Source organism: Ursus americanus, chromosome 1, assembly GCF_024610735.1.
Source record: "Ursus americanus isolate L20-20 chromosome 1, mUrsAme1.1.p, whole genome shotgun sequence".
In the NCBI taxonomy this organism is placed as follows: domain Eukaryota; kingdom Metazoa; phylum Chordata; class Mammalia; order Carnivora; family Ursidae; genus Ursus; species Ursus americanus.
In genome coordinates this window covers 81909828-81934728 of record NC_142127.1, presented here as the reverse complement: position 1 = coordinate 81934728, position 24901 = coordinate 81909828, and the positions used below count along the sequence as shown (strand labels likewise).

The window sequence follows — 24901 nt, the reverse complement described above, 5'->3', positions numbered from 1 at the left end:
CTTTCCTAACTCATAGTTTTTCCCTTTCCCTCACATTTTATCTTTGAAAAGCACAGACCTTGTTTCAACTCTAGAATTAGCTTCCTCACCTATTAACTCTTCGTCCACAGTTTAAATGGCATTTTTGGCATTTATCTATTTATTAAACGATCACGCATTGAGTATGAATGTGTTAGGTACTGGGGGATAAATAAGAAATGGTTCTTGCCCTAAAGGAACTCAGAATCTTGAGACAGAGACTGAGAAGGCAAACACAGGATAAATTCCCAGACAGAGAGAAAGAACAGGAACTTAGAAATCAGACTTGGAGGCACAATAATGCCCCCCGCCCCGCAAGATGTCCATGTTCTCATCCTAGGAACGGGTAAATATGTTACCTTACATTGCAATAGGGACTGTGTTCACGTGGATTTAGCTTAAAGGTCTTGTGATGGGAAATTATCCTGGATTAGCCAAGTGGGCCCAGCTGAATCACACAAATCCTTAAAGGCAGAAAGCTTTTCCAGGCTGTGGTTAAAGAAAGATGTAACTACAGCAGAAGAGTGAGAGAGATGCCAAATTACTGGCTTTGAAGGTGGAAAGAGGGACCACGAGCCAAGGAATGTGGGTCACCCAAGAAAATGGAAAAAAAGGCAAGGAAACAGAGTCTTCTCTGGAGTCCCAAAAAGGAGTACAGTTTTCTTGACACCTTGACTCTAGCCCAGTGAAACTCTTGTCAGACTTCTGATTTCTAGAACCGTAAAATGCTATGTTTTTGCTCTTCTAAACAGCTAAATTTCTGCAGAAATGGAAATGAATAAAGAGGTGATGTTGGAGTTTTGTCGCGAGGACTTCAAGATAGCTCAGCAAACAAGTGGGAAAAAGCAGTTCAGACTTAACGAGTTTCATGTGTGAGGTCCAGAGGCTCAAAATATGCTCAGGCATTGGAGGAACTTCTCACTCCCTTCCAGAAGTACAAGAGGGGTTCCATGACTATGTGCTTATGAACAGCATAAGCCCATACCCTAATGTAAGCCTTGGCGAGGAAAAGTATTTGGTTGGAGTTTGGTTGATGAGGCCCCCAGTTGAAAACTGACCTATTCTATGAATGCAGATTTGTTCATTCAGGAGATCATATTTAATTGTTAATCTGTAAAACACTTTTGGAGGACCTGATAAAGGAAAAGTACATAAAATGCTAATTTTATTTCTACAGAGCATTTTTTTTCTAAATACAACGTAAGTCCGCAGATTCATATAGATATGGAAAACAAAAACATTTTTTAAAAAAAGCCCATTTTGCCCCGATTGGAATTTTATGCTTTTAATTGTTATTAATAAATGAAACTTTTTTAAAAAAGATTTATTTATTGGACGCACAGAGAGAGAGAGAACACGAGCAGGAGGGGCAGAGGGAGAAGGAGAGAGAATCCCAAGCAGACTCTGCACTTAGTGCAGAGCCTAATATGGGGCTCGATCTCACAACCCTAAGGTCATGACCTAAGCCCAAACCAGGAGTCTGACACTTAAACAACGGTGCCACCCAGGCGTCCCTAATAAATGAAACTTTAGACTCTACATGATGTTTTTTCTTGTCCTTTCAATTAAGAACAGAAGTTATACTTTGATACCCAGAAAATTAGATCACATCATGAAAAATAAAGGAACTACATGGAATGTATTTAGCATTGTCAAAAAATATTCTAGGAATATAATTATTTCCCTGAAATTAACCCCTTTTAGAAAAAAAAAAAGAAAACCTAATATATTTTGTATTTTGTTAGCCAAACTTAATTATATAAATTTCTTAAGATAAAAAGTAATATAACAACTCTGATTCTCAAAAGTCGTTACCTCTTCCAATTTCTTCTTTTATCCATTTGTCAAAATTCCATCACTCTTTCAAAGCTATATTCAAATATGACCTCTTACAGAAAGGTTCTTCAGGTTTTTCCAGCCCCTCCTTTGGCCAACCATGGTCCTTCTGCCTCCTTCTCAGGGCCACTCTTATATTTCATACCAGGAAATAATTTTTTATGTGTTGGTTCTCTTGTTTCAATATATTTATCTCTATATCACCACCAATCCTCTATCACACCACCTTTTGTTCATAGTCTTACTCCCAGTAAATATTCATCAGTTAGTCTTGGTATATGTAAATTGTGTTTTGTTTCTGATTTTTTAATTTTAGGAACATTTGGAATCCAGCAGTATATTTTTTATAAACTGATTTGTTAAATACCATCAGCATATTTGGTACAGTCCTTAGCACAATCTTGCAAAAAGCATCCAATATGTGTTTTCTCTAATGAACGAATGTAGACAACAGACTTCCTTAGCATTTTTTTCTTTATTATTACGGACTCATCTATCCATTGGATGGGAATTACTTGTTTTAATTCATGTTGTTTGGCCATTGGTTATTGGTTTCACTAATTCAGTTGGTAAACATCTGTATAGACCAGCAGTTTTACAAACAAAATTCTCTATTTAACAATGATGTACTATATGTTGGCTAACTGAACATAAAAAAAACAAAAAACAAAAAACAAAACCTATGTCTTTATTGTCCTCAAGTTTGGAAGTTATTGTTTAGAGAAAATTTTGATTATTATGCTATTTTAGATTATGAATCTTGTAAAAATGCTTTCTTTTAAGATATTAGTTATTAGTATGATTTATGAAAACATTGAATTAATATGTTATCTGAAGCTCTTTAAAAAAAAAGCACATTATTTAAGTTGCATCTAGGTATCCGGGAAAAAATTGTTAAGTTGGTAAAAATATTTTTTTGTTAACTTTTAAAAACTTTTGATATCATTTTGCCTTTTCTTTTACCTCCATCCCCCAATCAATTCAGTGAGTGCCTCCTGGGATTTCCTGACCCTATCCAAGAAACAACTATGGTTAAACAAATTAACTTTTATTTAAATTATTTTATTTTCAGTTCTTCTGCTTTCTCTTCCATATTTTGGATATAACTAGGACTTTTTCAAACAGAAATTTCACCTGAAAATCTCATCCATTTTGGAAAGGGCCTAATGGCAATATCTGTTAAAAAGACTTTTTCCCTTGGTAGAAAGTTTATGTCTCTGATTTTCTTCTATCCTTAAGCCACAGATTGGAGAATGTCTATAGCTTCTAATGTGATTATTTTACTACCTTATGCTTTTATTATTTTGTAATTAGGGTAGTTATTATTTTTACTGTTATTAAAATGTTACTGAACTAAAAAAAAATTGTTTTCAAGATCTGTAGATACCCTTGCAGGAAGTGTTTTGTTAAAACTTTATAATAGTTCGTTTTGATGGTATTTATGCTTCAACTGTTAGACTCACTGTTTAATAAAATTTCTTAAAGAACAATTGCAGCATTTACAGCTTCTGTGTCAGTAAAACAGTTTTATTAAACTCGCTGTTTACAGTAGCTTGGAATGCAACTTGAGGTGTGTGTATGTGGTTTTTTTTCCCCATCAATCAAAGTTGGATTAAACATGAGAGAAAGATTCCCATTTATTTTATAAAGGTCACATCCCAACATAATGCATACCTACACTGGACAATAAAAATCCCAGTGTAATGAATGAAGGCTCTCTAAAGCCTTGGTAAAGGTGATGCAGTTGTGAACACTTTCTTCTCCTTGACTGAATGACGGAAGGCTGTTTTAGCTTAATTTCTTGCCATTTTCCACTAGTCTGCCAATTGGTTCTACAGTAATTTTTAGAAGGTTTGATTGATTTTTTTAAAAATGAAATTTGCTATAATAATAAGGGACATTAAACTCTAGCTTTGTGGAATTGAAAGGGAGAACAAAAATAACTGAGTCAAACTTTATGACTTTTTTTTAAATCACAATGGACCAGAGTGGTGATCAAATAAAAATCTGAAAAATGAAAAGTAGATGTATCACCATGCTTTTATGAAGGCTTCAGTATAATTAGAATGTTGACAAAATAGCACTAAGAGAGGTTTTACAGATCAGATGTTTCATCCCACTTGATTTTAAACACATGTGTGGCCTTGATTTGATTTTATAGAGTAGTCTGAATAGAGTAGCAAAGGTGACATTCAGAAAATTAAAGGCCCAGGTTAATAGGAAAATGGAATAAGGGCAGTAGGAGAACTTCGCTTTCTGACAGCAAAAAACGTAGTTTCACAGTCCAAATACTGGTATGTCTCTCTTGAAAACATACATTTTACCCACAAATGTTTCCAACTTGAAAATATCCACCTTACGTCTTAGAGTGTGAGGGAACAGGTTTTCCAGACGTTGGAAAACCAGAGGTAGAGGCAGGGCTCGGGATAATAGCACCAATTCTTTTGTTTCCCCCCAGGGATTGGGGTATAGCCTTGTTCTTGCCCAGTTTGGTTAAAAAAGCAGGAGAGCTGGTAGACCGTAAAACTGGCGAAAATAGAAGCGCGTAGATTGTGTAACAATTTTTCTGGTAGAGTAGTCTAAGTCTTGTGTAAAGGGAAAATAAAAAAGAATTTGTCTGGTTTCTCAGCTCTGGCTGAGATGGTGCCTGAAATGAAAGAACCACTGGAAATTTGGTGCCTATTAGAGGACTATGGGCCAAGGAAAATCGGCTCTGAGGTGTGCCCATCCCACACACTCTGTGAAGACGCCTGGCCCTTGCAGAGTGCTGGTATACTCTGCTAAACAAATCAGGCCTTGATGGTGCAGGGGTATGCGTGCGTGCGTGCGTGGTCTTCTTTTGCCTATTCGTATCCATACGAAGTACGGCAGGAATAAAAATATGTTTAGAGATGTTTACATGCTAAATACTTAAACAAGTCTTTTTGTCCATAACTTAAATGAGAAAATTCATTGGAAGCACATTTCCATATGGATTTATGAGCTGTTAAATTTTTAGGACAAAAAAATTCTGTCAGTAATTTCTAAAAAATGCTGGCAGTAGAACTCCTCATAGTTTGCAGAGTAAAGAACCTAAAGGCTTATGAGAGAAGATTCACAACGAAGTAAGCATTGCTAAGAGAGTAACTCAAAATAGATACCAAAGGACACCGGGGAAATAGGGCCTATGTGTGTCTCTCTTGTTTCATTTCTCAGAACACCATGAAGTTTTTACCTTTGTCAATTGCCACTTGTCGACTGTAACTCCACCGCCTTCCGGCACACATCCTTCTACTTTGAATTAAAATAGAGATCGTGTAACACCTGTTAGCTAAATAGCCAATCTTGTATTAGATAGTTTAAATTCTGCCAGCATCAAGTTTCAAACAAGTTAAGCAGTCGTATGGTTTCACCTTTACAAGCCTGCTCACAATTCCAGTTTGGAGCACACCTTTCATTTCCATGGACTCTGTGTCTCCCAGATGGCAATCCCTAAGTCCTCTTCTTGGTCAAAAGGCTCTTAGACATTCTAGCATGACTGACAGCGATTAATCCAATGTTTTACCCAGTGGTGCTATCTTCAGCAATTTCAAGGTCAACTTCAGAATTATTATTTTTTGTAATAGAAAAAAAGAGATTTTATTATGAAGATACCTTGGTTGAATTTTTTAAATTATATGATACATTTGGCCATTGGGCATTTGAGGAAACTATGGATACTCAAAACCTAGCCACATGTCTGGCCTCTCTGAGTAGCCAGATTATTAACACCCATGTTTTACTTACCACCAGAGGCTCAGTACGTGGTCTGGGCAGGCAAGAAAAGGTTTCTCGCAGGAAGGTAGTGATCTCCAGGAGAAGCTGGCATGCTGCCATCTTCAAGGCAAAGGGGCAACCACATTTAGAGGGGTTCACAGTACCTATGGAATGAAAGGGTTCCTTCATAAATAAACAAACCAATGAAAAAAATACAGAGAGGCACGGTTTGATGGACAAAGCTACAAATGTCCCAAATGAAACTGTGTATGAGAATGGTACCTATTCATGGTCAATTGACCTATTCCCTTTAGCGTAATCTGTGCATTACCTTTCTCTACCTCCATTTTGTAATTCAAGAGTGAGTTCCTTAGTATTAAAATATCAATCAATAAGAACTAAATTATTTTCCTTAAGGCTCATAGAGTAAAAAAACACAGCCCACTAAGCTAGAAAGCCTTTTAACAAAAACAGAAATGGAAAGCAGTCTTGCAAGATCTTTACATTGCTTATTTAATCAGATTTAGACTATGCACAGGGCGGTGAAGTAGTTTTGGCACTACAAAAATCTTGCCAGCTCATTTTATAAGAGAGATTTTTCTTGAGGGCAGTGATGTTGCTTCCAGTTTAGCCCAGATGTGTTTCTGTAGCATAGACAAGGCATACTTGATCACCTCTAGCATACGCTTTATACAAGTTAGCCTATCCTATTAAACCATAGCTACACTAGAAGTATGCAAATATTCTCCTTTGCTCTGAAGAATACCAGCCTTTGAACGAGTACAGTGTTGCCTCCATCATAGACCCAGATTTTGCTCTAAAGGCAGAAAATGGCCAAGGTGACACCAGAGACTTTTAAAATTCTTAAGATTAGTTTTCAGATACATGTTGTCACTAATCCTGCAGAAATACACTGAAGAAGACCAAAGCAATGTTGAGTTCTACCTCTCATAAGAGAAAGAAAATACTTATCTATTTTGATTCAAAGCATCAAGCAATCACAATATCATTATATATCAACATTCCTAACATATTTTAAAAATATTTCCTGCGTATTAGGCTTTCTTAATTGAATAGGATATATCTATCTCTCTATCATCTATCTCTATCTGTCTATATCTATATCTGTATCTGTATATCATGGCTTATACTGAGAGTAGGTGGAAATTATGTTCTTTCTGAAGATATCTGATTATCATTTCCTCATGAAAACCATTATTTTTTCTCCAGAGATAGTATGTGGATAGGGACATTGCCTCTTATTAAGAACTGAGGAGACAAACAAACCAAAGAGACAAACTCCTCTAGAATTCCTAGACTGATACCTGAGCCATAATTATCTTTTAAATTCAAGGTGAGCTATGTACTGACAAGAAAGTGGAACTAAGCCAGACATCCCAATCTTACATTCAATGGAGACTACATAACTCCAGAAATTGTCTGGATGTGCAATAGTTTTTAAACAATAATCTAACACTAAATATTCAGTATAAACTTCTGGATCTGTCCCAAGGTTATCATCCAGATTCTTCTTGGCAATCCTGTAAACAATGAACTTGGTCTTAGTCCAGGCTCTCTTGTAACTATCATCTGAAATATTCTGTTAAAATGAACAAGAATTGAGTACTACATGCTCTTATCAAAAAACCTAAGTATCAGGCATAACATATTGGTAAAGGATACCTGTGTGGTCTCATGGAGATTAAAGTTCATTTTGGCCTGTGAGGATGTACCCATCTAATGTTGTTTTAGCTCCTCTCTGTTCTGAAGGACCCCTAGGAGATCCAGGCCAGTTTGGGGATTGTTTCTGATAGGCTATCACTAGGTTCTGTGTTTGCTGGATAGTCCTTACTGGTCCTAAGGACCCAATCCCATTCTCCATTCTACTACTCAGAGGTATTCCAGGATAGTCTAGACTCTTGTGAAATTGAGGGAATCTTTGGGAGGCAACGTTCACTGGTAGGCTGAAAGACTGATGTCAGAATTTGGTGTTTTATCAACAGCTAAGTCAGGAAAATTGGCTCCAATGTGATAAAGGCTGAGATAGGGCAAAAAGATGAAAAAAAAAAAAAAAAAGAAATCCTTGGTATAAAAGTGAAAAAGAAGACAATAAGTTTTCTTTGATTATTATTTAATTATGCACATTATTACATCCTAGTCATCCTTTTACATTTCATGACTGGAAAGATGAAGGAGGCTTGGTATCACTTAACTAAGAATAGTCTTTAACATAATCAGGGAGTTTGAATTTCAAATTGCTAGGGAAAGTCAAGAGGAAGAGGCCTCACTGTCTTCATCAGATAATGTACTAAGTCCATTACCATATAGGAATTGCATAGTCCATAAAAGGCAGTGGTTACACATACACGACAAGCTCATATGGTATAGAACACATGTGTGCACAAAATGGCGTTGAAGAGGAATGTACAGGAATCTCTTTGTCTCTACTCTTCTATGGTAGGAATTCCTTCTAATTTTAACAAATAAGTACAGTACAGCAGACATTCACAGTCTAACCATCTAAATTATTTAATATTTCAAATTCATGTTAAATACAGTAATTATTCTAAGCAATCCACTACAATGATCTGGGAAGCATTTCATGTTCAATTCGATTTGGTCTAATTTCTTTTTTAATCTCCAAGAGCAATAACAAAATGTAAAACCCGATTAAACCTCTACTGGGTCTGTAATTTTCCACTACATTTTCTCAGAGAGGCCTCAAAGTCATTTTTGTACACTAGGAGGAGTCATAGACTACAAGGCAACGGATGCTCCATATTGCCGGCAACTCCTAGTCTCTGTCTATAGTCTTCTCTTTCTGGTTCTTGCCCTCTCTTTGCGTGGCTTTATGCACATGCGTTACATCCATGCACAGGGAATAGGGGAAAAGGTGCAGTGGGGAGACATGGGAAGGTGGTAAGAATGTGAAAGAGGAAAGAGAAGTATTAAGTGCTCCTAAAGCAGAGATTCTTACAAGCAGGGGTTCTTGTAGTAAAGGGAGTCGCCTTACTGTCATCTAAAAAGTCTTCCTCCTCATCCTCCTTTCTCAGTCTCCTCTTGGTCTCTTCATCATAAATGAGACCCAGCAGGTTGGCGGGGCTCTCACTTTCCCCATGGCACAGCTCATTCAACCGGACACCAATCGCCTACCATGGGGAGAAAAAGAGTGAAACAGCACAAAGTATGTCAGACTGCAGAACAGGCTCTCACATTACAGAGGTCACAAGCAACTGTTAATGGGAAGGTATGTATAAAGTACTAGGCACGTTAAACCAAGAGACTGATACCAAAACATACAGCAGAAGCCTCCTCTATGTGCCACGGTGGTGTTGCCACCATGTTTCCCTGTGTGGAAACCCAGAGGTGGATGGCATTGGCGCTATCTCCAAGGTCATTTAAAGACTTGTAGGAACTGGAACAATACTTTTGTGTTCTCACACAAGTTTTTTTCTGAAAGTATTTCTACTTACTTGAAAGTCATTTATTTTACAGGTCTCCTATAAGGGAGTACGCAGTTGTTTTTAATGGAGGATTTTGTTGTAGTAAAAAAAAACCCCAAGAATTCACAGTTCCTCAGAGTGCTTCCGGTTATGCTATTCTATGAGAATGTCACTGCCATGCTAATGAGTTTGGAGGTTGGCATGAATTCTAGTACAGCAGTTTTATTTATATCTGCCATTAGGTACATAATTAATGGCTTTTTTATAGACTTTGTTCCCTCACTCCATGATACTCTATGAACTAGTAAGAAATACTAACTATTCTTTTGGCAGGGTACCCAACATAAACATAGAACCAATACTTGCTATCTGTTCTTCTGAATCATCATGCACTATATTGTCTGATTTACCAAAAGGAATTTTCCATAAAGAGACAAAATATGCCACCTCTTTATAATTCTTTTTATTTTCCAATTATACACTGTGTACAAGACAAGAAGAGATACGTGCTTAGGAAGGAAAGTCAAAAGCTAAAATGAGCACTGAACTTGGGGTTTGATAGCTTGGTCACTCTGTGCATTAGTAAAAACAAAATTCCAGCTAATTTTCTTCTTCCTTCCTGTATTACTTCTTTAATATTTAGAGAAGTTGCTGGATTCTGGGCATGCATGAAATTAAGACTTTCTACTGGAAACTGACAAGGATATGTCTTCAAATGAAAACACAAGTTGTTTGAATGTCTTGGCTATCTGGAAGCAAAAAGGTCTCCTTAAATTCTGGAATTGAGTGACAAGTAACAAAAACTGTATCAGTGAGAAAGAAAACAATGTAAAAAAGGTATCACGACTTCCTAAAAGTTAAGTCACTAACCTGAGAAGTTTTAAGCAAATGAAACAAAACATAAAAACAAAAACTACTTCCTCAACAAAAAGCCTTATCCCGATGCTACTATTCTGGAGATCTTCTCTAAGGAAGGAGACATGCAATTATGAGTCTGGAGTGGAGCCAACAAACTTAATAGTGAGATTCAAAGGGGAAAAAAAAATCCGCATCGATCATTCCAGGATGTTGACACTAAGCAATTTAAGTTAAATCCACAGTTCATAAAGCTTAAAGGGTTGCTCAGAAAATGAACTTGTCTGGGATAATACTAAATGTCTAAATAATAATTTAGAACTCTAGGTCTCTTCCAAGGCTAAAAAAAATGCCTTGAGGATAGGTTTGTTCCTTTCTTCTTTCATCTAACATTTATTAAGTGAGGTAATTTGTCAGGTACTAAATAAAACAGAGTTGAATAAATTGTTACAGTATGTCAGTATCTTTGCTTCACGTGCCCTAGTAGATTATAAACCTTCATTTAGAAGAATCACTGTTCAGCAACTGGAAGGTTAGAGAGGTCGAAAGTCTTGCTCAAGGTGACTCAGCAAACTGTGGTCTGGGATTCAAACACGGGGTGCCTGTTTTTTGCTCTTCCCCTCAAGGAGCTGTCTCATGGGGAGGCAACGACACATCAAAATAACACATTCAATGTCAAAAGAGACAAAAAGCACTTTAAATAGTTTAGAAGATGGACAGATTAGATTCATTCAGTTCAGAGAATCATAGAGTGTCTCTCTGCTGCAGATTTTGAAGAATTGGTGTTTTGGCTAATGGGGAAGGGGAGGGGTGGGTACTCCAGATGGAGAGTTCCAAAAGATCCATCAAGGAAGTACAGTGATGTGCTCAGAGACTGACAAGTAAGTTACTTGGTCAAAGCACAATTTTGTGAGAGGAAATCCTGTGCAAGAAGGCTGGCAAGGTGGACTGGGACTAGATCCCACAGTTCTTGAAGCCGAACTGCATTTTGCATTCTGGAGGATGAAAGGTAATGTGTGAATGGAGGATAACCCATACTCATTCGAGAGACTCTGTTAACTGCCTAGAAATGCACAAACCATGTATCCTTTTAAAAATTCATGTAATAACTTATTATCATTGAATACCTCTTAGATACAAAGGATTGAGATAAATGGTCTTTTAGATATATTAGCTCATTTGACCTCATCATCCATAATCTTGGTATGGTTTGAATATTAAGAGAGAGCAGTGATGCCAGACTAAGCAATTTGGGTTTTTATCCCAAGGGAAAAGGAGGGCCACTGAAGCATTATAAGTTAGTAAGAAACACCATCTGATTTGCATTTTAGTCTAATCACTGTGAGAGCAGCTTGGAGAATGATTTAGAGGGGGCAAATCTGGAAGCCAGGAGATAAGTATGAATGTTCTGCTTTTAGATGGGCTCTGCCATATGGAGATCATTTTATTGACAGTGTGTAGGGTGGGTCAGATGAGGGGAGACTGTGGGAAGAAGACCAAATAGGAAAATATCTGCATTATCCAGATGAGAAGGAATGAATATGTGACCTAGCAGGGCCGTGGGGACATGGAAGAGGTGGAATCAATAAGGGAGGGAAGGAAGGTTGGAATGTGTTCAAAGGCTGTCATCTTAGATAATGGTGGTACCATTTATAAGAATAGAAAGTTCAGGAAGGTTTGCAGATGGGGGTGTATTTATATGGGAAGAAGAGTTTTACTTTGGTCAGATTGTGTTTTGGGGTATTAAGTGAATGCCTCCGGAGTGCAGTTGGCAATGTTGGCCTGGGATCTGAACGGTGTTGTGGATACAGAAGTCTGTGCCACTGACATACAGGTTATAGTTGAAAACACAGGAATAAATGTGGCCCTGGGGGAGGTTATGCAGGAAAAAATTATAACAAATTCTGGGAATGTCTACATTTATACAAGGGAAGGAGGCAGAGGACCAAGGAGAGAGACAGAAGAGATAATGTCTAACTTCACAGATTTCTTGGGAAGATTAAATGAATTAAAGTTTATTTTCCCCTATGACGTTTTGTTCAGTGCCTGGTACATAACAGACACTTAATAAATTGTCTACCAAACAAACATAAACACAGAACTTCTTCACGTCACTCAAGCGCCCCAATTTTTATAGAAGAAAATCAAAAGCTCACGTCTCCCCATTGGTAGAAGAGCTTGGCAGCATTCCACTGCAGTTTCTGGTTCCTTTTGTTGCCCACAATGGGAGAGCGGCCCCTCGAAAGGCCTTTCTTGGTGATATTCACGTGATGCCCTTTCATCCACTCTGGCCAGCTGCCACGGTTGCAGCGGTGAACAAACCGGGCACATTCCAGGAACAGAGCTGCTCTGGCTACCACGGGAGCTTCCTGAGGATGGTTGTTAAGGAAAGAATGATGTGGGATTAATGAACAATAGGCCGACCTTCACGGGAATTACTATGTACTCTTAATTTCTTTTACTCTCAATATCTTGATTGAGGTTAGCCATATTTCCCAGGGTAGTATTATCATGGTTAATGGTAGTAGGAATTCTGGAAAATGAATCCTTGAAGGCAAATTGGGATACTGAAGAATTAGACATTTTAAGTAGATTTCTGTGTTTAGTTTTCCCCTTTTGAAGAATCTCAAGTAATTTCATGACTCTGTCTTTGCATAGTTAAGAGGCAGCTGGGATTTGAATGTGAGAGCGAGATAATTTTCAAAGGAATTTTCCAATATGAAGCTTTTGTTAAACCTAAAATTTTAACCTGAAGCAAACAAATATTCAATTTCTAGAACTAGTCTTATGTTAATCAAGGGAGTCCATAGTGATTTTGTTCCAACAATAATCTGTTATCAGTGACCATCCACACACCCCAAAGAAGTACTCTTTCTGTTTCTGTTGTTTCTGCACATTCTGGCTAGTAAGAAAAGGAAGTGCTTATTAGATTTTGTTGAGTTAGTCTTTTTTTCTCCTGACTTGGTCATGAATAACAGATCAAATTCTGCTTAAATAGGCATGGTTTCAATTGAAAATGTTTGACAAAGAAGAAATTATTTAATTGATAAATGAAAAACAGCATTTTTCAGAAAAATAGAAATATGGTTCCATCTTGTCATGTCAAGATGTGTTTGAAAAAAAATAAAAGAACCAACTTTTAGTTGATACCCAGAAACTGGTATCAGCTACCTATTGAAATCTTTACAAGTTAAATAAATAAATAAATAAGGGAAGGCATATGAAGTTTCCCTAGAAGGTCAACAGGTCACAAAAAAAATACACACATCAACAATTAATGTGTATTTTAACTTGTGCTAATTTAAGAAAATACATCACAATATTAGGCATCACCTCAGAGTTACCTAATAACCATAAGTTGATTAGTAACTATAGGCTTTCAAATTGAAACACTTTCCATCATTTCAAATAATAATATTCTTAACAATACCTTGATCTACAATGTTGAAATAGGGGTTAATATATAGAGAATATCAATTACATGCCAATTAGTTTTTATGAGTTGTAATTCTTAATTATAATAACAAACCTCTGGTCTAGAAATAACATCTTCATTTCAATGTTTTTAAAAATGAGGTATAACTTTTCTACCATCACACAGCTGGGAAGAGGTGACCACAGGATTCAATACCAGGTCTCTCTAATGCCCAAATCTATGCCAGTTCCTCTTCAGTATCTGCATTGTCTTAATTTATATACATCTAAATCTTGGCAAAAGATGATTTCTAGAAGGTATGTAAAAAGTCATTGCTTAAAAATGGGATATTAATGTCATGTAATGTTACTCTCTAAAACACAAATATATGATCACATTGTTTTCCTACTTAAAATTTATTATAGGCTCCATCCACCTCAATAATAACATGAATAAAGATACTCAACCTTTGTTATCTGGTTCTTCTCCCTTTCTATCCCTCTATCAAGTACTTGGTGATCTAACTACATCAAACTGGTTACAGTCACCCAAATATGACATCTTATACCTTTTCATACGTTGTTTCCATGATTTGCAGAGCTGGCAAATTTTTTTTCCTTTTCCATCTGGCAAATTCCCACTTTTAAGAATAAGATACTTCCTCTAAGAAGCCTTCCGTAATCTCTTTCCTCTTAGGCAGAGTTGGTTACTTCATTCTTTGAGTACCATAGTATCTCAAGCACACTGAATGATTCAAGTAAGTTAGCCCTTTAAGCATTTTCTCATTGTCCACAGCTTAAAGGAAGCCACCAAGAATTCCAATATGAAATATATTTATGTAGGAACTTAATTTTGCAAAGCATATTATATATTGCTACTACATACAAAGTTAATCTATGTGAAAAGGCAGAAGACAAGATGAACGCTAATGGTGAGAACCTATCATTAATAAAAAATGGACACTAATGATGAGAATCTATCATCCACTGCATCGGAGCTAAGATTTGGTAGCAGGTCATGGGAATAGAAAGACTTGAGATTGCAGAGGGTCGAATGACTTTCTGCATCAAACCTATCAATATTGTGGTACCATAACATACAGATTAATATCTACACTCTTTTCTTATATTAAGTATTTATTTAATTAAACATCTCAGGTATGCTCATCTGTGTCTGAAAAAAGCTTGAACATCTGTCTCTGAAAACATATGGCAGTCTGGAGGGCAAGGTGAGCAACGCGAATTTATTCTTAGCTCATCACATTTTGACACATTCCCAATATAAAGCAATGGGATTCATTGCTTAATGGCAGGACAACAGAATTACTGCTGAGGTAGCGTTATGTCATAGACCCTGGCTCCTACAGGATTACCAAGGGCAAAACTTAACCCACTCAAATGTATGGGGCAGAGGACATTTTTATTGCCATTAACTTTAGATGACACTGAGAAGATTAACAATAGATAAATGAGAAATCCAAGTTGTGCTTTGTGAGTTTTCCCATGTAGATTGGCTTGCCTTCTTCAGAAAAAAGTGGTTGTATTTGCTTAGGAAGCTCAGGGCATTTTGAATGAAAAGCAATTTTGATTTTCTGCTCTCAAAAATGAGTTATAATAAAACTCAGATATTACACCAGTTATCAGCCCTAGGAAATCCTAAAGTTTGGAAATGGAATTGAGATCAAGATGAAAATAATCCCTATTAACTAGGCAGCACAGTCTTAAAGGGAGGGGTGATTATTATCTGATGAATTTAATCTATGTAAATTGTAAAACCAGGTAACTTTTGGAAATGTCGCCCTCTGCATTAAGGGATGAAGATGTAGAGTAACTCAAATATTGCCTAATTTTAATTACAATCCTCATGAACCTGGTAGATGAAAACAGGCTTGAAATCCTATAGTCAAGATGGCACTAAATACTGGCACTTTCTGGGGGTATTATAGGTTATTTTACTGTACAGACCATTGAGGGAGTTTTTGAGGGCTCTACAAAGCTAAGGACCCTACTGTGCACCTTGGTAGAAGATCCTTAGCAATAAGTACTGATATCACACTGTGTATGAGAGAGCATTCTAGGCATTCTAGTGTGGATGTGGCTGTGGGGAATTATTTCCCTTATAAATTCCTTTCCAAATGTAGTTTAGAAAGTACTGATTTTTAGGGGCAGGATTATAGAATACCTTGGACAGCAGATTCTTCCTGGACATAAAGAGGAGCCAATTTTTCCTCTTTTGATGGAGCTTACCTCTTACAGCTCAGCACAATCTGAAGAAGCAGCAAAAAATGGAGACATGACAGAATGGATAAGGATGGATTCACATCACAGAGAAAAACAGCACAAATGGAGAAAAATGAATCAGAAGAACGCTGCATGGATGAAAAGAACCACAGAGTATCAGAGCATAGTCAAAAGCGAACATCTAAACAAAATTTGATACCATAGGTATACCACAGGGAATTTTTACTGGTGGTCCTGAAAGAAAAGTAGGCATATTTAAATTTCTTATTAGCATGTCTGCTAGATCACCTTCTTATATGCTATAATGCCATGGAGCAGTTTCAATTCAAGGATGGCATAACTTGACAGTTTCAGACAAGCGAGAATCAATTTTAACTGGAAAGATTAGATTGACCTAAAATATTAGGTTAAATCATATGGAATTTGTAAGCTTGAAGGTCAAAAATTGTTGAATACTAACAATTTCACATGGATCGCTCTTACATAAGGTATTCTCTGCAACGATTACAGAGCTGTTCAGTTAAAGTTTCAAAATGTCCTAAGAATGTCATTATGCAGCATGGTTTTCTGTAACATTCGAAAAGTGAAAACTTCAAGTGTTGGCTACTTTTCCTTGACTTCCTCTGTCACTTTCCCTGCATTTTATCAGATCATTATGCATATTGAATATTTCCTTCATGAAAGTGAAGGAGAGAATTGGAACACTAATTCAAACAGCTGTGCTTTATTTTGCCTGGGGCCTTAGGAAATGTTGTTACCAAGATACGATGCTTAATTGAAGGTTATAATTGCAATACATTCCTTTCCCTGAAGGACTATATCTAAACTTATTATGTGAGAAGAAGCCCCGATTCTGAAAACTCATATAAAAACACTGGACAGGAACTAACTGTTTTAAAAGACTGAATATTTTATGTTGCCCCCTGGGGAATTACATAATATTTTTGTGGCCTTACAATAAAATCTAAAGCTCTTGCTGGTGCAGGATACCTACTTATTTAAAACCAGTGGGACTAGGCAGTTATTGTGGGTTCTAGTGTGCTTTGGAAGCTCGTTTGCTGGAGGGCATGTGCTTGGGAGTCAGTATTTATTACTTAGCCGTATTGAATTCTCTGCCTGACTGAGATCATTAAGTAACTGACAGGCTGCCTCTGCCCTTGCTCCTTCCCACAGTAGCTGCGGGCAACAGAAATCATTCCGTTGTCAGGCTAGTGGCAGGCATTATTTTTTAGTACACGGTCTAGATGGCTCGCCATTTTAGCCGTTACTCAGATCACAGTAATATTTTGGGTAACTATTATAAAAACCAAATGAAGTCCCCTGCTTCTGACAATATGTTGGATTAGGTGTAAAGACAAACTTCCTTTGGTTTAGACATCTTAAAATACTGGATAAAATATCCTCCAATTTCTTCATCTGGTTTTTGCTTTTCTTTCTTTCTTTCTTTCTTTCTTTCTTTCTTTCTTTCTTTCTTTCTTCTTTCTTTCTTTCTTTCTTTCTTTCTTTCCTTTCTTTCTTTCTTTCTTTCTTTCTTTCTTCTTTCTTTCTTTCTTTCTTTCTTTCTTTCTTTCTTTCTTTCTTTCTAAGATTTTATTTATTTGACAGAGAGAGCACAAGCAGGGGGAACGACAGGGAGAGGGAGAGGGAGAGGGAGAATCAGGCTCCCCGCTGAGCAGGGAGCCTGATGCGGGGCTTGATCCCAGAACCCTGGAATCACGACCTGAGCTGAAGGCAGACACTTAATGGACTGAGCCACCCAGGTGCCCCTTTGCTTTTGTTTCTAACATGAGGTAACAGACTACTAGAGAGTAGAAATTACAAGAAAGTGTAATTCTGGGTGAAGAAGAGAAGACAAATGTGAGCTAGCATAGGAATAATTACCCTGAAGGTTTCTACCAACTGTGGAGAGGCCAGACCCTGGGTTTTCAATGGGCCATGAGGTAAATGTCTGGGCCCAAGCAAAGCAGGAGGTCAGTTTATACACTCCTATGTAAAGGCAAGATCCCAGGTGGGAGTCACCTTCAGTGGATGAATAGGAAAAAATCTACCCCACAGAAGTAGGCTTGCCTGACTAGGCTTGGCTCTGGGTAAAACAGGAAAAAAAAAAAAAAAAGATTCTTTTATGAGAACTCTTAGTCAAAATCCCACATTCTTGTATAAGTTTAGACTAGAATGGGCACTATTTCCATGCTTCTTGACCCCCAAAAAGTGTTTAAAAATCGTCTTAGGTTGTGGTGTTTCTAGATGCCTGAGAAAGGAAATGGAAATCCTCTCTGGAGGAATACTTTAAATCAGTACTTCTCAAATCTTCAAACTTGAGTGTGCATTAGAGTCACTTGGGAATATAGAAAAAATAGATTTTTTTTTTTTTTTTTTGTTCTCACTCCAGAGATTCTGATTCAGTAGATCTGTTGAGGGTCTGAAATTTGCCTTCCAAACATGCTCACAGATGATGACGATATTTCTGGTCCACTAAACAACACTGGTTTTAACACAGGTCTTAAGGAATTCCCACTGATTAAGTTCCAAGAAGTTAAGTTCACATAAAAAATACATTTAAAAACTCCACCATGAGTAAGAGAAGAAACAAAGTACAGCATCAAATCCACAAAGACAGCAATTATTGGAATTGCAGTGTATCGAATACAGTTAAAGATTAATGTGGGTATTGTATGAATGAATGCTATGAGTATGACGAAGAACTAGGTTATCAAAGTTGACCAGGCACTTTTAAAACAAGAATCAAATAAAATGTCTACAAATAATAAGTAGCACTTGAAATTTCAAACTCAATGTTTAGATTAAAACACAGATTAGATCACGTTTTTTTCCCCAACTTCAGCACTTCTGACCGTTTGGGCCAGATAATTCTTTTTCGAATGAAAGGTGCACTATGTATTATGAGATGTTTATCAGCATTTTTGACATCTACCCAGGAAATTCTAGTAGCAATCATCAGGTTGTGACAATGAAAAATTCCTCCAGACATTGTTAAATGTCCCTCGGTGGGCAAAATTACTTGTGGTTAAGAACTGCAGGATTAGACAAAGTTGAAAAGAGACAAAGTGAAATGGAAGAGATATCTCAGAAACTTAGGATATAGATTTAAAGAAACAAAGAAATAAAAAATATGAGAGAAGTTGTCAAAAACAGAAGATAAACTGATAAGACCTATCATATACCTTTTCAATTTATAGAAGTAAAGATTAGATAAAATGTGAAAGACATAATCATGGAAGAGGTAATAGTTGAAAAATTTCCAGAATAGATGTAATATGCCAATTACATGATTCAGGGGCTTTATGAACCTCAACTAAGAAAAATATGTTAGAAACATCTCAGTAAAACTACAAAATATCAAAAGTAAAGAGAAGATATTAAAAGCAATTGGGGAGGGTGGGCAGATTGTATTATATATATTCCTATACATAACACAATGTCAATTAAGCAAGAAGAGAATGGGATAATACCTTTGAAGTACAGAAAGAAAATCCTAACCTATAATTATAATTCCAGCAAAAGTATCTTTCAAGAATGAGACCAAAATAAGACATTTTCAAGTGAACTCTAGCTGAGAGAGTGACTGCCAATTGATCATCACTAAAGAAACTTCTGAAAGGTCTCCTTCGGAAGGATGGATCTTAGGAGGAATGTATGAGATGCAAGGAGAAATGGTGAATAGAGAATATGCTAAGCTTTTGGGTAAATTTAAAAATAATTTTCCTGAAAATCAATAAATATAAGTCTACTTTGTCAATGCTCAAACAAAAACAAGATAGAACTAAATCTGGAACCATAGTTGGGGTTAAAATCTTCTACGATATTTTACTGTTTGAGAGAAAAGATATTAATTTTAGACTTCATTTAAATATGTAAATATGTAATTTTAAAAAATATTAAGAGGATATAATGACTTCCAAGCTACTGAAGGAAAATCAATAAAACAAAAGTAAACCAAACCAAATCAAATCAACAGAAATAAAACTAAATCCCACACAATCTAAAAAAGGACATGAAATGGAAATAAGAATATATACACAATGAAATAATGAAACAATGTGATAGGCAAAAAAAAAAAAAGGAAGTGAATCTGTATCAGCAATCATAATCTGTGCAAATGCACTAAATTTTCTAGGGGAAAAGGCTGTTAAAGTGGTATAAAAAAGTTCTAATATCTGTTTTTCATGAAAGTCATATCTAAAACACAAAGATGTAGAAAAACTGAAAGTAAAGGATTGGCAAAAAAGACATAACCAAGCCAGTGCTAACCTAATGAAATGGTTTCAGCTGGATTAGTATTAGAGAAAATTACCTATCTTCAGGTAAAAAGCATTACTAGAAATAAACTGGGTCACTAGATAGTGATAAAAGGCTCATAGTACCAGATACCTGTACTGGTATCTGCTCCTAAATAAATAAAAATGGTCAGAACTACAAGCATAAATGCCATCAAATTTGCCATCAGAAATTTAAACACAACTTAGTAATCAAAAAGGTCAAGCAGGAAGAAGTAAATAAGAATGGAGATTTGAATACAAAATGCTGTACCCAACAACTGGAGACTACACATTCTTTTCAACCACAAATGGGACATTTATGAAAATTGATAATGTTCTAGTTCATAAAACAAGTCTAAATTCCAAAGAATCAGTAAAAATAAAGTCACAAATCAATAACCAATGGATACCTAACAGAAACTTGGAATTTTAAATTGAAACACACACATATACATCTAAATAACCCATGGGTCAAAAAGGAAATCATTAAATAAATTAAAAATTACTTAAAAATAAATTAAGAAAATAAAAATATAGGTTATCAGAATTTATGGTATGAAGGTAAGGCAGTATTTAGAAGGAAATTAATAGCTAAATGCTCAATTTTGAAAAGAAAAAATAAAATTATGAGCTAAGCAATCAACCAATAAGCTAAAGAATACAACGAATTCAGAGAAGGGAAAATAAAATTTGAGAACAAAGATAAAAGAGACGCAACAAGTTCATGAAAAAAGACTAATAAAATTGACAAATATCTGGCAAGACTAAAAAGAAAAAAACTCACAATTTTAAGAATAAAGACAGATAAAACTACAGATGCTCCAAAATTAATAAAGAAGAAGAAAATGTTATGATAAATTTTATGCCAACAAACATGAAAATGTAGGTGAAGTTGATAAGTTACTAAAAAAATTAAAATTACTTAAACTGACTCAAAAACTAGAACTTTTGACTAATCAATTCAGAATTGGATTTCAATTATCTCTAAATTTATCAATGGACTCAATACAATTACAAGAAAAAATTAAAAGATTTTCATGAAACCTGACAACCTAATTATAAAATTCACAAGGAAGAGCAAAGAGCCGTGAGTAGCTTAGGTGACGCTAAAAGTTCTAGCTATTAAAACAAGAGTAGTTTAACTCTGCGTAGAAGGGGAATGGAACAGGAAAACAAACAAACAAAAAAACTACCCCTCAGAATTACACTCATGCATGTATAGAAACCTGACACATGATTAAGATAATACAGTGAATTCAAAACAGCGAATGAAATGAATTATCCGCACATCAGAGAATAAAGAATAAACCAGTAATACATTATGCTAGGATCATTATTTTCTATGTAGGGGAAAAAAAGGAAAGAAAACAATTTCGTATCTTACAGCAATCACACAGTAAGTTCTAGTTAAAGACTTCAGTATGAAATGAAAACTTTAAAACTTTTAGAAGAAAATATAAGAATATATTTATTACCTAGGGATTTCTTTAAAAAGTTATTTTAAAAAATGCTAGCCATAAAGAAAATCTTAATGAATCAAACTAAAATGTCCTCTTCATTAAAATCTAGCATAAGGAATAAAATAAAAACAAGCCACAAAGTGGAAAATGATGAAACAAAGAGAACAGAACATGGATTCTTACTGACAATATCTATACTCTTTTAAAATTATCAATAAAGAGTTAAATAATTCTCCAATAAAAAAATAAACAAAAGACATTATGGGATCTTTTACCAACGTGAGCATGAAAGGTAAATAGACCTATGAAAAGACATTTCGGACTTAGGGTTGAAATATAAAGTGTTGTTACTTTAATTCACCAGATTGGTAAAAATAAAAATGTTGGATAATACAAGTGCTGACAAGAACACAAAGCAAATGGAGCTTTTGTTACAGTGTTGGTGCCAGTTAATTGTTGCATCTACTATGAAACATGCTTTGGCATCACAGAGTAAAGTTATGACTCACTAATTCCACCCCTAGGTGTATTTAGAAAACTGTGAATCAAGGCCCATATGCAGTAATACTCATGACGGCATTGTTCAAAATAGGCGAAATTTGGAGAAAATAAAAATGTCTAACAGAATGGATATATAAACTGTGGCATATTCAAACAAACAAATATCATTAGTGAAAATCAATGTATTAATGCTAAAAGCATCAACAAAGATGAATTCAAACTTAATGTGGAGCAAAAAAGAGGATAGCATGATTTAACTTAAATGAATTTCAAAACTAGGCAAACGAAGCAAAAAGAAACAATATATTTCCTAGGGATAAAAGCTCATGCGGTAAAATAAAGACAGCACAGGAAAAATTAAAACAAAGTTCAAGAGAGCAGTGTCCTGTGGGAGGTAGGGGGTGTATGGTTACAGAAGGGAATCAGGGGGCTTTAAGAAAGTGTAAATGTCCTATTCTTTATGGTAGTGGTGGATATGTGGCAATTTTTTTCCCCTTAAACTCTACATATTTATGAAACACATTACTATACATTTATGCTACATTTCATAGTTAGGATCTTTTTAAAAAAAAGGTTTATTTATCAGAGAAAGAGAGAGAGCACAGAGGAGGAGCAGCAGGCAGAGGGAGAAGCAGGCTCCCCACTGAGCAAGGAACCCAACTTGGTATTTGATCCCAGGACCCTGGGATCATGACCCCAAAACGACTGAGCCACTCAGACGTCACCACAGTTAGGATCTTTAAAAAAATTCAATAATATAGGAATATAGGAATACCACTAGCAACAAGAGACTAATGTGATGATTTAGTTTTGGTTATTATTGACTTATTTCAACCCTTCTCATGATTCAAGAGAGAACACAATATGATTTTGTTTTGATAGTTCCTCTTATGCATATATTCCTACCTTCTTGAAAGAGCTAACCTGCATTGATCACCAAGTGGTCTTGTGATGGTAAGCCCCGATGTGGATTAAATCTGATAGGTTAAGTATGACTCTACCTATGGTAAATTATGTTTCATTTTCACCAGGAGACTTTCAGTTTATGTCTGTTTAACTGGTATAATTATTGACAGCATCCCCTTTCAGTCTCCAAAGTGCCCCAGTTTGGAGAAAAATTATGTAATCATTCCTAAAGCTATCTATTTATGAGGCTATGTAATTTACCACAAATTAGGTTTTCTCCACCCACAGACTGGAGAGAATTCTACAGTATCACTGACTTTCTTGTTTTCATGGAATTGTTCCTAATGCAAACTGACATTATTATTAGTGTTATTCATGTTAATAAATTAGAAATCATTATATCTGTACATGTTATATATTAAATTCAATAATAAGGGATAGAATATTTCACCTGAGATACATAGAAAACAGACAGAAGGAACTTTTGCTTGAACTGTTTAATTTTTCTATTTTTGTGCTTGTAGATTACATAAGCCTAGAGACAAAATGAATTTTTTCTAAAACATGTCTTTTCTAAAATGCCTTGCAGTTGTGTCTATTAAATTTGTACTAAAGAGAAAGAATGTGAGGAAGAGCTGTGCTGGACTTAAAATTAAACCAATTATCCCCAAGTTCAGTTGTCACAGCAATAGTGACAAGAGGATTGTTTAAAACAAAACCTGCAGACTTTGAACATTGACATTTCTAATATTTCTTTCATTTAACAATACTTTTTAGTTCTGAAGAAAATGGCAAACTTGAAAAAGTCACATTTACATTCTATGATGAAGACAATAAAACAATGAAAGCTGTTCGGAAATAAAATTATGTCATAATGCAAAAATTGTATTTAAGCTGCATTTAAAAATAAATGCAACACCCAACCAAAGAAAACATCAAAGGAGAGATGGGAGAAAGTGGTGTAATGGAATGTGACGATGAACTGAACACATTTATTTTCCCTTCCTCTCCCAAATCCCATCTGATGAAATGGCAGAATATGTAAGTATGCCTATATCTGTATCTATATCTGCATCTGGACACATCTGTGTATCTATCCATCTATGTCATTTATATTTATATATATCTCTCTATTCCTATATTCTTATTTTTATTTGATAGAAATATAGATGCTTCCATCTATATTCATACACATATACATATATGATAAAAGCCACAAAGGCATTGTAAAACATATAAAACATATTTTTAACAGTGAGACATTTCTGAAAGACAGGAAGCAGATGAAATCAGATGTTAAGTGAAGCCAAATATGGAGGAAACGAAAGCCAAAAATACATGTAATAGAAGACATTCATGAGAGTTAGAATAATCTGGAGTAACTCTTAAGCCAGATCAACAAGTATGAAGACTTGCAGTTGTCACACCTGTGCAAAGGACAGTGAACAGAGAATGCTACTGTGATTCCAGCACATCTCTCCGTATGCTTGTCAGAATTCATCAGTGACTTCAGTTCCTTCACTTCTTCATACTTGAGAAAATGGATTTAAGTGCACCCTTAGTTGGGGGCTATTCCCTGGGCTGGTTCCTTTCCCCTCAAATAAACAAGGTTACATGTGAAGGTGCTTTCTAAACTATCAAGTATAATGAAAACATTACTATTGTCATCCTCTCCCACCACTGCCGGCACCACCACAACTACCACCATCATTACCCATCCCGTTTTTTACTCAACCAACAAGTTCTACCTGGATTCTCTGTCTGATAATGGAGACTACTGCACTCTTTTATTTTTATTTTTTGGATATTTATTTATTCATTTACTTTTTATTTTTTCATTTTTTAATAAGATTTTATTTATTTATTTGTCAGAGAGAGAGAGAGGCAGGCAGAAGGAGAGCAGGCTCCCTGCCGAGCAAGGAGCCGAAGAGGACTTGATCTGAGCCAAAGGCAGATGCTTAACCAAATGAGCCACCCAGGCATTCCTTATTTATTCATTTGAGAGAGAGAGCAAGAGCGAGAGCGAGAGTGAGAGCGAGAGAGAGAGAGAGAGAGAGAGAGGGAGTAAGGGCAATGGGGGTAGGGGCAGAGGGAGAGAACCCTCAAGAAGACTCCCTACTGAGCATGGAGCCCAATGCCCTGCTTGATCCCATGACTCATGAGATCATGACCCCAGCCAAACCAAGAGTCGCGTGCTTAACCAGCTGAGCCACGC

General features: G+C 35.9%; 1 protein-coding gene across 1 annotated transcript in view; it reads right to left on the bottom strand.

Moving 5' to 3' along the window:
• The window catches only part of UNC80 (unc-80 subunit of NALCN channel complex), a 211302-nt gene that overhangs the window by 107149 nt on the left and 79252 nt on the right, over positions 1 to 24901 (bottom strand). The window contains exons 23-25 of the mRNA XM_087857241.1: positions 12044 to 12256; positions 8603 to 8738; positions 5620 to 5753 (exon numbers count right to left, since the gene is read on the bottom strand). Coding sequence (XP_087713367.1) covers positions 5620 to 5753; positions 8603 to 8738; positions 12044 to 12256 — 483 coding nt within the window. The remainder of the gene's footprint in view (positions 1 to 5619; positions 5754 to 8602; positions 8739 to 12043; positions 12257 to 24901) is intronic.